This window comes from Syngnathus typhle, linkage group LG3 (genome assembly GCF_033458585.1).
Source record: "Syngnathus typhle isolate RoL2023-S1 ecotype Sweden linkage group LG3, RoL_Styp_1.0, whole genome shotgun sequence".
Classification (NCBI taxonomy): Eukaryota; Metazoa; Chordata; class Actinopteri; order Syngnathiformes; family Syngnathidae; genus Syngnathus; species Syngnathus typhle.
The window spans coordinates 5,860,502-5,874,595 of record NC_083740.1 but is presented as its reverse complement, the minus strand read 5'-3'; the positions used below and the strand labels follow the sequence as shown (position 1 = coordinate 5,874,595).

General features: G+C 40.8%; 2 protein-coding genes across 7 annotated transcripts in view; one reads left to right on the top strand and one right to left on the bottom strand.

The window, feature by feature from the left end:
- adgrl3.1 (adhesion G protein-coupled receptor L3.1) overlaps positions 1 to 5,928 on the bottom strand; it is a 114,469-nt gene extending 108,541 nt beyond the window's left edge. For 5 of the 6 annotated variants that reach the window (XM_061274817.1, XM_061274822.1, XM_061274820.1 and 2 more), the window contains exon 1: positions 5,395 to 5,928. The gene's annotated coding sequence lies outside the window, so the exon portion shown is untranslated. Of the gene's footprint in view, positions 1 to 4,420; positions 4,705 to 5,394 lie in introns of those variants that run through there. The other variant, XM_061274818.1, reaches the window with a different exon arrangement.
- A 2,458-nt stretch (positions 5,929 to 8,386) lies between these two features.
- si:dkey-92j12.5 (multiple PDZ domain protein) overlaps positions 8,387 to 14,094 on the top strand; it is a 28,789-nt gene continuing 23,081 nt past the window's right edge. Inside the window, exons 1-9 of the mRNA XM_061273791.1 lie at positions 8,387 to 8,390; positions 9,109 to 9,275; positions 10,208 to 10,417; positions 10,642 to 10,710; positions 10,794 to 10,916; positions 11,675 to 11,758; positions 12,161 to 12,265; positions 12,735 to 12,837; positions 12,926 to 13,017. Of these exons, the coding sequence (XP_061129775.1) occupies positions 8,387 to 8,390; positions 9,109 to 9,275; positions 10,208 to 10,417; positions 10,642 to 10,710; positions 10,794 to 10,916; positions 11,675 to 11,758; positions 12,161 to 12,265; positions 12,735 to 12,837; positions 12,926 to 13,017 (957 nt within the window). The remainder of the gene's footprint in view (positions 8,391 to 9,108; positions 9,276 to 10,207; positions 10,418 to 10,641; positions 10,711 to 10,793; positions 10,917 to 11,674; positions 11,759 to 12,160; positions 12,266 to 12,734; positions 12,838 to 12,925; positions 13,018 to 14,094) is intronic.

Genomic DNA, 14,094 nt, shown 5'->3' with positions numbered 1-14,094 from the left:
AAAAGTCGTTTTGTGGAAATCAGCCCCAAGGTTCTTTGTCAACGCATTGGACTTAGAAACTCGAGCAACCCCCTGCCTAATAAAATAAAGCTTGAGATAGGACTAGTTATCTTCTCATCGATTTATTTGATCTTTTTCAAGCTCAAAACAATCCCGCTGTGCTTTTTTCATCTGTCATTCAGAGCATTTAATCATGTGGTTTTTTTTGGTAATTATTTTTTATTTTGTTTCCTTTTTTTAACTCAACAAGTGTAATAAGAATAATTTGCCCTTGCACCAAAATCCCTTAGTGCAAAAACATTTAACCTTTGCTCCCGAATCCAGTACCCGAACAGCCTCTGACTGCGACTGAAAACAATCCATTTCCTGAAGCTGATTGTCGGGACTTTCCCATCGGAAATAATGTAAAGCGTATACTCCATTCCGCGGTCAACCGGTTGCCCTCAATAAAACTTGAATAACAGTACAAACAATTTTCCAAATAACATTTTACCTAGTATACAACTGTAAAAATAATTGGAGAGAGGTCTCGTGAAAGCACATGTGCAGACCTTGTGCAGCACTCATGTTGCTGGGTGGTGTTAAATTTAATACCCACTTAACACTTGCGAGATAGTTTCATCGACTTTTGATGCCTGATTTTAGACCCCTTAATCATCAGCACTACCTGGTTTATTATAGGCTATTCATGAGCCACTCTTGTATAATGTGCCCCTAACATTCTGCTGTTAGCTCACTTTAAGTTCCCACTCTTGTCACATCCAGTTTGTGTCACATCCAGCATCTATAAGCAGACTCAAAAGCTGGCCAATGGATTTAAATTTACATGCAAACCTTCCATTATTGGTTCCACTGCAGGGGCTGTTGTGATGCACGCAATATCAGAATGATGTTATGCTTACGTTCGAAATGCCAGACTCTGGAATTTGACGACAATGTGAAGCGAACAAAAGATGAGGATGAAGAAGAGCAAAATGGAGCGTGACAAACTGCACGGCAGCATTTCTCTCACTTTCCTTAAATTTGGTTTTGAGTTGTCGCGTTGACTCACTCGCGTAGTACATCGAGGTCGAAGGCTGTCACCAAATTATTGCGTCAAGGTTGGATTCTGGTCCAGAGTCAGGCCCCACCCAACACTTTTTACAGTTTCTGCGGTGAGAAAACATATGGCGGATGCAGGTCGCCCTAAATATGGTCTTGTGCTTGCTATATGCTTCTTCAAAATAAGTTTCTTGATTCTGAGCATAAGTTCCTCTTTTATGTATTCAAATATCCTGTCGCTAAATAGTACACATTAACACGTCAATCTCCAAAACTTCTCAACTTTGAGGGCGATACCTCACCGTACTGCCTCCATTATTTCCAATGGGAAACATATTTTGATTGGATTCCCTGTTCTGCAAAGATTGCTCTGTTCACAAAGCAAAAACTTAAATTAACTGCTAGGTTTCAAACTACTGTGAAGAAATTTGTGTTTTTGTAGTATTTGGGACGTCTGGTATGTTTATGGAGTACAGGATTTACTTTTAGATTAAGCTGTAAATTAGGCATATGCAAACAAAGGAATTATCATACTATTACTACCAATAATAATAATGAGAATTATGATAATAATGATGATAATGATGATAATGATGATAACAATGATAACCATGATAACCATGATAACCATGATAACCATGATAACCATGATAACCATGATAATCATGATAATCATGATAATCATGATAATAATAATTGAGATAAGTGTAATACATTTTAAGCCTATACTATCTGATATTGATATTGCTCCAATATCAAAAAAAAAAAGAGTATCTGATTATCAGACAGCATCTAAAATCCCTGATAGAAGCGGTCCATACTCAACTCCAGCACTTCTGTCCAGCATGCAAAGCCCACGAGAAGCGCTTCAATTGAGCTAACCACAAAAACAAGGCCTTTAATGTTCAGAATTGTTAAAAATGGCCACTGCCCACATGTGAAGACAACTTGCCAATATTGTCCTGCTACCATACAGGTGACCCGGTGACCTGATATTGTCCAATCAACAAAAGCTCATCACACGTATTGCTTTATAAATTCAATTTAACTCCGTTGATTAAGTCTGATTGAAACTGAGTCATCAGCGTCACTATAAATGAAGCCTGCACCTCATATCTTAGTGTATCTAAATCCTTTTGACAAAAAGGTTTACTTTGAACTTGGGTGAGCCCACCGAGCGCATGACGATGAATCCCTTATTCAAATCACACGGTGCTTCTATTAGCGGATTTAATATTGTCATATCACTCACCACATTCCTAACCAAATATTGCGCAGCGTTAACAGCGCTGAAACAAACAAAGCCATTAGCCAATGAAGTGGAACACTCTGAATGTGCACAACCATCATCATTTGCACACTTCCCCCAACAAGCAGCTCCATCTGCATTGTGAATCACAACAAGTAAAATGAATTAGTGACCTAATTAAAGAAGGACGTTCAGACCAACGAGAAGAAAAGCCATTCTTGCTGAATGTGCTTGCTTGTATGACTTTTTGGTGCATTGCCGAGTATTTTACAGCGAGTGTTTTTCATACAAGACATCGCCGTTGCTTTCGCGCCCTTTGACCTAAGATGGGCGCTAGCACGCATTCACGTTCAATATGGCACAGATGCTTGCTAAGTCTGTCGGTAAAAGTAAAAAACAAGATGGAAGTAAAGGTATGAGTTTTAGGATGAGGATGACAAATAAAAAATAAGACAACAGTTGCTGTAATTAGAGGAGTCAAAATTAATTGATTAATTGATTAGTTGAAAACTAATCGGTTATCAAATCACCAAAAATTTTAATAATCACTAATAATTCAGGGCCATTGTTTCTCCTAAAATTGTCTGATTCCAGACTCTCAATTGTAATTATTCTCTGAAAGCAAACTTTACTTTTTAATCAAAATAATATTTTAGAAAACAGTGATTGAATCAGGAACTGAATCAGGTGGGTGAATACAGAATCATCTCTCTCTCACAAAACAGTACCAAATAAAAAGAAACAAGAATTGATTAAATGACCAATAATCATGAAAAGTTTGTTTTTTTAATACACTTCAATGAAAAATAAAATTTGCATCCAAACATTTCTATAAATATGCAGGTGTGACAGTTACCTAGATTTATTCATATTTACCAGATCAATTAAATGTATTTGATTTGGAAACTCTCCGAGGTGTGTTTGCTTGAGTGGATCGATTGATGAATAAAAGATCCCCACCCAGTCTGAGGTATGAAACCATGCTGCCACGACGTAAGCATATATAATTTAATCAGATTTCATGCAGAAAGCATCGCAAATCAGAAAACAGACAAAAAGAAACTATTGGGTCAGCTGGCTCACTCAGGATTGGCAACATTAATCAATTCATGAATCGACCATGTGTCAGTTGTGCAAAATGTATTGTTTTTTAATCATGACTTGCATCAATTATGGCAAAATGGAGAAGAGATGTGCTGTCTATTCAGACAACTGATACAGAGTCAAGAAATTGGGGTGTTACTTCATACGACACTGGCATGGAAATAGATTTTGAAGAGCTCCAAGTTGTTTTTGTTCAAGCAATTTTATGGATAGAATAAAAACCACATTATCTTGTCTTGATTACAACAGATAGTCTTAATCTCTGGAAAATACAGTAGACTTTTTTACAATGTGAACAAATCATTATAGGCTGATGTTTTAGAGATTGTTCCGAATTTCATTATGTAGCCGAGGGGGTCAATTCTGTGTGATAAAGGGGGGAGACAAACATGGTGGGACGTAACATCCTGTTGTCATAATGTGGAAGAATGCATCTTTCTCTCGCATGAATGGCTTTTTTCCACATTATCTCCCTCGCTCCATCTTTTCCGGTTTTGAAAAATGCATTATTGTAGCCACTGTGTTTACAAGACTTTTCCCAAACTAACCATCATGGACATACATTATCTTTGTATGTCCACATCTGAAGCATTGAACAGCAAAGAAGGACTTTAAGATGTTTATTTTATTTTTTACATGCATGGATATGATAATACTAATTGTCATTCAATGAATTTATAAAAAATTAAATTAGCCCGAACGGGTAAATGTATGATAGAAAAGATTTTTCTCGGGAAGATTTACTAAGATTGCATGCAAAACAGGAATTATGGATGAATGAATGCAATGCACTGTAAGATCACTTTGACTTTAACAGATGTGCTGCTGACAGATGTTTTAGTGATATTTATGTCATCCCCAAACATAATTATGTCCCCCGAGACGGACGCTACAACAGATGCCACCAGAATGTCGGTGAAGCAGATCTACATGGTTCCAAAAAAAAGATAAAGACGCTGCAGCGAATAACTCCAAAGAAGACAAGTAACTGTCTGCACTGACCATTTCCCCGCCAGCGTGGCTCACCTGACTCTTGTATTCCTTTTAAGCTGTTGCAATGACAGATGCGTCAACACATTGTCACCAGCCTTGTTGCTTGCATCTACACCGCCTTTGTAACACACACAAAGAATTTGCACACTATGTCCGAGCTGAGAGCCATTTGGATGCTGAGTGCCGATCCCCAGTGACTCACAAGGGTCAGTGCAAAAAAAAGGACAAAAATCTCTCCAGCTCACACCGAGGACAAATTTCCAGTAAGGGTCATACAAGGGTGTACTTGCTTTCCGATCCACATTTTCTGACAGGAAGTGCTCCTGATAACACAGCAACAATGAGGCATAAATGCTTGTTATTGTATTTCATGTGGATGAGAAAGAGCACCTTAACAGGAAATGACTGTGCCACCTTTGGTAGTTTTCATCAAGGTCATTTACAACCCAAGGCGCCTCCACAGTAAATAAGAGCAATAGCTTTCACTCTTGAACCCACATGATTGACATCTCCCTGTGTGCGCTGGCCTGGTGGTTCCTGCTTTGATTACAGAGTGGCTGCATTGACTCGAGATTTTAAGACTAGTGCGCACACCAAAAAAAGCAGACTTATCGCATTCCAATATATCCAAATGACAGCATGCTAACATGGGTGAAATGCTGAGAAGATGAAGACTGCCTGTCATCCATCACGCCACAGAGCACCCTGCAGTGAGGCAGACACATGCGGAACAGAATAATAATGTACAGGCTCTACGGGAATACTATAATGTGATTAAATTGCTTAGTTTTTTTTTGCAAGCTGGTATTTGACGCCCATGCAGCCAGCCACGCAAGATTGCGGGATGCCGTATAGCGCCTTTACATTGCATTACACACTAACGCATCTAACGGGACCGGTCAAGTGTTGCCTTATAGGCCACATTCCCATGAGCAAGTCCGGGTTGCCATGCCATTTTGCATAGACACAGGTAGATGTGGAGAGGAAGAAATAAAAGAAAGACTTACCGTGTACGTATGAGCAAATACATACAGTACACATCCCGTGCACAGTAGAAGCGAAATTAAGCCCGCTATCGTACAGTCCTTTTTTGCAAATAGATGAGAAATGACCGCACTTGACTCCGGTTCTTCTGTTCAAATAGGGAAGGAAATGAAATTTCAAAAAATGAGGGGAATATTTTGCAAAGCGGCAAGTAAGGTAGTGTGCTTAGTATCCGGAGGCACGCGAGAGGATGGACGGATGGAAGTCCGCTGGAGTGTGCAGGGGAAGGAGGATAGAGGCGTATTTCTTGCCGCCTGTCTCCTCCCGTTCTCCCTCCCTCCCTCCTTCTCTTTCTCTCGCCTCTCTGTCCCTCGTTATCTCCCCTAGACGCCTTTATCGCCTTCACTGACTTTTCTCCACGAGCGCCAAAACAGTGCGGTCAAGTCAGTTGCAAAGGGTCAGCTATGACACAAACCGGTTTTGTTTAGTTTTTTTGCAGGAGCCAAGTGGACGCTGCACGGTGGATGAGAGCGTGCAGCCCGGCGACATGAGGCTTGTGTGGCAAGGAGGGCGGGGGTGAGCGCGAGGATGGGTGGGTGGCTTGTTTTAGGAGGGATGGGAAGGTGGTGATGATTTCTGCCAAGGGGATGCACGCAGAAGGAAATTGCCAGGAGAGAAGAGTGGCTCGATCAAGAGGGCTATCTGGTGGAAAACACGGAACTGGATTGGATTCCGAGATGTCTAGAGTTAGGGCTCCACCTACCGTGTGTAAACATACAAACACACTGGAAAGGGGTTGAAACTTGAGTAGAAACCGAATTTCCCTCTGCAAAACTCAAATGACCTTGTGTAAAGAAGTTGTGTTCGTTTGTGTTGTACTCTGTTGATATTCCTAACTTGTTTGCCAAGTTTTTTTTAGCTAAAGCTCACGTTTCATTGCAAAAACAAAATCTAATGGCGCACTTGAAAAATTTCACAAATATCGTTCTGTAACTGGAACAACGATAATCTAGTTTCCATTTGCTTGCACGTTTCCTTATTGTCTAACCAATTAGATGGACGGACAGACCGGCGATTGGATGGATGGATGGATGGATGGATGGATGGATGGATGGATGGATGGACGGACGGACGGACGGACGGACGGACGGACGGACGGACGGACGGACGGATGGATGGATGGATGGATGGATGGATGGATGGATGGATGGATGGATGGATGGATGGATGGATGGATGGATGAATGCATGGATGGATGGATGGATGGATGGATGGATGGATGGATGGATGGATGGATGGATGGATGGATGGATGGATGGATGGATGGGCGGGCGGGCGGACGGACGGACGGACGGACGGACGGACGGACGGGCGGGCGGGCGGACGGACGGACGGACGGACGGACGGATGGTAGATATCGATGGTAAAACATGTTGCCGTTTTCACAAAGTTTAAGACTATTTCTTCTTGTTACGGTTGTCATTTCTTATTATTATTATTTGTAGTCAAAATGATATATTGTTGGTCAAAAATCTAATTTGCAGATTGCCATTTTATTGCCTTTATTATAACATTCATTCTGTTATTGAAGAAGATAATAAATCATAAGTTACCCCCTTTTCTTGGTCAGTCTTTCATTGAATTAGTCCTACTCAAGTAATTACTTGGAGGACTACTTTTTTATTTTTATAGGAAAAGTGCTTTTACTCTAGAACGTCCTTTTTCCCCCTTCACAACTAATGTGTTAAAAATCATGTGCCAACTCAACTGCAAAGTGTACTTAATGTTGTGTCCGGTGAATGTCAGGGTAAAGGATCAGTGGCCGACATGCGCACTGGCGTCCTGTCAAAGAGGGCTGCAGAATAAATTACACTTGCTTCTTTGATAAGCAGGTCGTGTGCCATTTTACTGACGCTTGTTATGGAAACTTTGTTTTTTTCTGTGCGTGTATTTTCTGGCGTCTCGCAGTGAACCGGAGGAAGCGGTGAGCGTCCACAGTATATCCGGGACCTGTTGCGCGTCCCCCGGTGTGTGTCCATGGATCTTTACGGAGCGTCTGTGATGACCGTCTGCTCGTCACGGTAATGGACGGAACTAGATGCTGTCTGTATATGTCATGTCAAATTAATAGCTAACGTGCATAATTGATTAGTCTAAATGATGTTCATATTGATGTTGTCTAGTCTGCATCGCCTTATTAAGAGAAAATAAGTTCGGGATAAACCGTGAAGGACGCTGCGACGCACTTATCTGTTGCCACACTAATTAGCTTTTCAATGAGACGTTGTCATTGCCAACGGAAACCATTTTTTGCAGTAGACACTCAATGGACTCATTAGGTACACATCCGTTCAAAACCAATAAAAGAGCTTTATTTCAAATTTTGGCTTCATATAAGATGATAATGCTACACAATATTTGTTATGTGGGGGAGGGGGTTGCATATTATTATCGGATTTATGTTATTGATTCAAAAATATTCCTAAGATTAAAAAGAACTGCTTCAGTCAGATTTGATCATGCAATTGAGTACAACTCAACCACCAAGAAACATTTGGTTGTCTCAAAAATGAGCGTGATTGTGACATGTTGTTCAAAATGTAATAATGTTGAGACCAACCAATATACAGTAGGCTGATAGAGAGGCTGTATGTCGCAGTTAATTACCATCGGGGGCTGGTAAACCCTTTTGGAGATTTAAATCCTGCTAAAGAGCATTAGTTGACAAGCCATTCGCTTGTTTAAAAAAAAAAAAAGATAATGGTGAAGGAAATTAAATGTGTTGCAGACCAGATGTGGAATGCATATTGAACACATTTCTGATTGGAAGATTTTCCTATGTGCGGTTGCAATTAATTGCTATAAGATAATTCCCAAGTATTCCGCAAATAAAGAGACAAAATTATTTATTCTTTTTAGGTGTTGAAATCTTGGATGCCAGAAAGAAAATGGCATTTAACTGAGACGCAAAGTCAACAAGAAAGTGCTCAACCAAGCAAATCTATGATGGAGATCATGGGTAAGTACATTAAAGACTTCCAGACCAGACACACATGCCGAATTGTATACTTATTTACAGGCAAGGTTGCACTAGTACAGTGAAGATGCACCCCAACTTTGTTGTGAAGAGTTTACAGCATCTTCTGCCATGTGTAATTACTGAACTTGTGTCATTGGCTACTTCCTCACCTAATACGACGGGACAACTTGATCCCGTGCAAACTTCCAGGGTTTTGCATTTTTGGGCAGTTGCACAATTGTACCCTTGCAGCATTTGGATTTTAATACTGATTACCGTAATTTTTGGACTATAAACCGCACCAGACTATAAGCCGCACCAGCTAAAATTCGTGATTCAGGGTTTACAATTTGAGAAAAAAGTAGCGGCTTATAGTCCGAAAATAAAGGTAATATCAAGGGCAGACTATTTATGCAACTAAAATATGCTACCTTGAAATGAGCTCTAGTCAGGTAGGGGTCACAACTTGAATGGATGTGAGTCTGATGATCGTTCAACCTCTTAAGACTCATTTCTCGTGAGCATTTCTTGTCAGTTTCACAATTGTGCATTTGCAGCATTTGGATTTCAATACTGATGAGTATAAAGGGCAGATCATTTATGCAACTAAAATATGCTAGATATGAGAATTATAGCTCTAGGGGTAAATGCAAAGTCATCCAGGAGAAACCTTGTAGCTGAATGACAGGCAAATTAATGATGTAGACTTTCTGTGCAGATACTCAGCGTGCCTTGGAAGCTGTGGAGCGACTTCAAGCCAAACTGAAAGAGCGAGGGGAGGTCCCCGCTCAGGAGAAACTCAGCCTGCTGAAGACGGTTCTACGGAACCCCCTCTTTCTTCACATTCTCACCTTACAGAAGGCTCGGCAGAAGCCCCCAGCCAAGGTAGAGCACGAGCTCAAGTGGGGGGGGGGGTTGTACATTGAATGGGGCAGAAGCTGGAATGATTCCCAAAATACTGAATGCAGGAAGCAAACCGGATGAGTAATCAGCTTACCTTGGCTTACCACTAAAGCCTGGAGACAGAGAGAGGGAGTGAGAAGAAGGGGTGAAAGAAGACGTGGTTTTACTCTATGTAATGTCAAGGAGTTTGAAATAATCATATAGAAGTTTTGCCTACAATTCTTGTTTGAGTGTGAGCTGCGGAAAATAGTTATTCACACTCACACTGGCCAGTTAGCAAATGAAAGATGAGACATAATCAAGGTTATGTAGCTTGGCAGTGTATCAAGACTTGGCAAGTGTGATTAAGCCTTAATAGACTAACACCATAAGACCATGACAAGCATTATTACGTTAAAAAAGTAACATGGCACAGCTTTCGGTTAACTCTCAGGAGACGTGGTGACCTACACAGAATTGGACCAAAGGAACATCTACCATCAGTTCCAATTAATACAACAAGAATGTAACCCCCCCCAAAAACAGTATTATAAAAACCTGTATACACGATTAATGATGTACTTAATGCAAAACAAATAGTGACTCTGTACTTTTTGCAATGCAGGATCTTACTTGACCACGATGAACCTCTTTTTCATTTTTCTGTTGCCTAACACCTAACATTCAACGAGTCCCCTCCTTACGACAAATAATTCCGTCCTTCAATCATCCTACTCGTGTCTGTCTCTATAGGTGCTTCCTACAATTAATGTCTCCACCTTCACCATCTCCTTATCGTCCCCATCCATTCCCCTCTCAATGTTTCCCCTTCTGCCTTCCATCAATCAACTCTTCTCGTTTATCTGTTCTTTCCCTATCACACCTTACTTTTCTAAATCATCCTCACTTTCCCCTCCTCTTTGCCATTCTACTAGGGGAAGGGTCTCTCCAAGTCGGTGTCCATGAACTGTGGCAAGTGGCAGGGTGTGGCGATGGACGCTAAGACGCTCAGCCACAGCGACTCCTACACTTGGGCCATCGAGAACCAAAAATCCAACAGGTCACTCCACAGGGACGGAAGCGTTTCCTCCCTGGACTCGCAGGATTTGTCCTTCTCAGATAACTGCATCCACACCGAATCGCAGGTAAGCCAAATAAGAGTCACAAGCATGAGATTATTCATAGTAATGGGAGCAACTTACTCCCAAGGCGCTGGCTCAATAAAAAGATGAAGAGCATTGCCTTTTCAAAAATGTCAATTTGTTCGAGAATATTGCTTCAGATGACACAGGCTTTCCTGGGTATAAACTGGCGTGGTGGAGCTCTGCTTACTTGATGTCGCTTTGGGTTTCCTTGTCATTTCTTTTAGTACTGCACACCACCTCGAATATCTAGAACCATGTCTATGGGGAGGAATCTGGCAGCAATTGCGCATGAGGTAAACAAAACACAATCTCCCTCCACCTATTTATTTATTTATTTATGAACCAATTTTGTTTATTCTATTCTCTTTTATATTAGAGGCGTCACCTGGAGATCATCGAACTGACCAATGATGGGAAGGGTCTTGGCTTTGGCATCATCGGAGGACGGAGCACAGGAGTGATGGTCAAGACCATACTTCCTGGAGGAGCAGCTGGACAGGTCCTTTGAAAATCATTTAAATATTTTAATTGCAAGTTCGCCAGATTTGTTGGGACATGACAACTTCAATTTTTTCTTGCGACGATCTGTTCTCAGAGTTTTGTCGAGATTTGTTACAGTTTGTTAGTCAGTCACTAAGTGTTGTTTTTTTCTTGGACATTGCGACAGATATGGTTGAACCCGACTACAGTTGTCTGGTAACAAATTATTACGTACACATTTAATGTGACCAGAAATTCTCAGTCTTGTCATTGAAATACGGTTCCCGCATCTGTTAGACGGAATTGTTTCTTCATAAGTAGTCACCGATCAGTATTATTCATCCGATTCACTAAATTACCAATGGAAAATTGAAAAGTTTAAAAAGCCGATAAGACACGAAGAGAAATGACTCTAGTTTTGCAACTACAGTGTTCAGCCAAGCGAATTGGTTAGAGCCCCACCATTTTCTTTTCCCATAAAAGACTCACTAAAAGAGTTTCCATGCTGTGGGGTGACAATGCTAAGTACTGTCCCACTGCGCCAGTAAAAAGCCTCTAAAACTCGCCAATTAAGACCAGGCAAATGAATGTACGATTTTGATGTAGCCAGTTACAATGTTCGAGCTAATTTAAGCAACGCTTCTGCCGCTCCCTGCTTCTCCTTGAGTGTCGTGGTTTTCGCACCTAATTTTCATTGCTACCCAAATTAACTGTAGCACTAGCACCTTTAATGGATTAAAAGAAAAATGTGATGTGATTAAAATTTGGCACCCCAAGGATAAACGTCTTCGCAGCGGGGATCAAATCTTGCGCATCGGAGACACCGATCTGGCTGGCATGAACAGCGAGCAGGTGGCGCAGGTGAGTCGATGGATGGATGGATGGATGGATGGATGGACGGACGGACGGACGGACGGACGGACGCCTACATCGACTTTAATGTAATTTAAAAACAAAATGTATACTCATCCATGACTCACCAGATTCTTTGTTTAGGAATTCTTCCACATGCAAGTCTTTGCAGGACGGACGGACGGACGGACGGATGGACGGATGGACGTCAAATATAATAAATACTTCATATTTTTCCCAACCACATTGCCATCCCTGCAAGTTCACAAAACGGCACACACATGAAGAGATGGCATCTTTATTTTCTCAGACAGACAGACAGACAGACAGACAGACAGACAGACAGACAGACAGACAGACAGACAGACAGAGATATTCATATTCATATTCTTTGGCCATTTCGTGACCCAGGTGCTACGAAATGCTGGTAGCAAGGTCAAGCTACTCATCGCCAGGGATATCAGCAAGGACAACTTTTCCTCTCCTGTCCTCAGTCAGGAGTCCTTGGACGGCGAGGTTTGTTAATCCCAAAATGTATTGAATATCCCCAAAACAATATTATCAAGGCTTAATGGTGCGAGCAATGTCCTTTTTCGGTTGTGGTTTATAAATCATCGTAAGAGCTTTTTGTTATATTTTGATGGCATTTACGTTTCTCGGCGAACATAAAAACACTTATGGGAAATTTAATGATGATTACGCACGCCGGTGGTTGAATTGCTGTTATCTAACATTTAGCCTTGCTAGGCTTTCACTAATGTGTACTTATTTAGCATGTGTGAGCATTTTATCACGACATAAAACACCTCCACTCGCTACAGTACGGTTCATTGAAACGAGCTGCGCAATAATTAACACTTTATGATAACAATACCTCTCAAAAGATGTCAAAGCTGTGCATTATTATTGTTTTGTAATTATTCTTAATAGACTGTGTAGGTGTGTTTGTGGGTGTATACAATCTTGTCTCTCTGCTTTTCACCAGCTCTTTGACTTGAACGATGACTACGAGTTCAGTGTGCAGTTCACTAAAAACAGCCGGGGGCTGGGATTCACCATCTCCAGCTATATAGGCGACCTCAACTCAAGTAATATAAGATGCTTCATACTTGAAGATCAAAATACAACCAAAAAGGGTTTGACGTTGGGCTGTTTTTTTTTTTATATCCTTCTCAGTATACAGTGCTGGTGTTACAGTAAAGAGCATTATGAAGGGCAGCAGTGTCGACCAAGATGGACAAATCCACATTGGAGATATCATCCTGTCTGTAAGTCTTGAAAAAAGTTGTTTTTAAATTGCACGGTAAACATTTTTTAGAAGTAAGGAGTTCAATTCCAATACCCAAATATTGTGTTTCAAGGTAGTTCCTGGTAACTTGAATAAAAAAAAGCAGTGTAGCCCAAGACGAGACATCTAAGATGGCTTCCTGACCTTATATTAGCAAATAGAATATTTGTCGAGCACATTTTATACCGCCAGGAATTGTTGTTGTTGTTTTCCCTAGAAGATTGCATGCGGGAAAGTAAAAAGTGTGGGAACAATTGGCAATAACAATAAATATCTCAAACAAGTACCGGGTCACTCTCATGGCAGTTGGTCCCCATACGATAGTATCCGAGCTCAAATTCACTTGTTTATTTCAATGTCCTGAAGGAGCCAGTGCGAGGTTCACACAAAGTCACAAGTTTGCCTGGGTCCTTGTTATAGGCCAGGATAAGCTCAAGCTTTAAAGCGGATATGTTCTGGGAAATTGACTTTTCAACTGTTTGTATACAAATAATTAGGTCTCTGGAGTGCCTGCTCACCCATCAAGTGTGAAATTAAACAGCCAAGTAAATCTTTTGTTAGCTGCCATTTCCAAAAAAATGTGTCCTGACCTTGAATAAATCGTATTGTCACAATAATTAAATTAGCTGGTGGTGCAATTTATTTGCACGATGTACTCCTATATGCTCAAGGGTGAGCCTCAAGGGACTCTGAGCCTCTCCACAAGTTTCCAATAACATCATAAAGAGTACATTCCCAAGTTGATTTATATGAAATATAGTCACTTAGATCTAGTTGTCATAGTAACAAAAATCTGAGAGGTATGCCTAACCCCCAAAGTAAATTGTTTCAGTTCTTTTGAATTTTTATATTTTGATGGATGATATCAGAGACTTTGTGTAAGACACCTTGGAAGTGCTTTAAATGACTTAAAAAATGTCTCTTGTGGGTAGTTTGCGTCCGTGCTTAGTGCTTCTGAGAATTCCTCCACAAGAATTTTTGCTGTCTGTAGAAAAATAGGGAAGGGGGGAAAAACATTAAGGTGCTGAAAGGTCCCTTTTAAAAGTAAAATATTTGT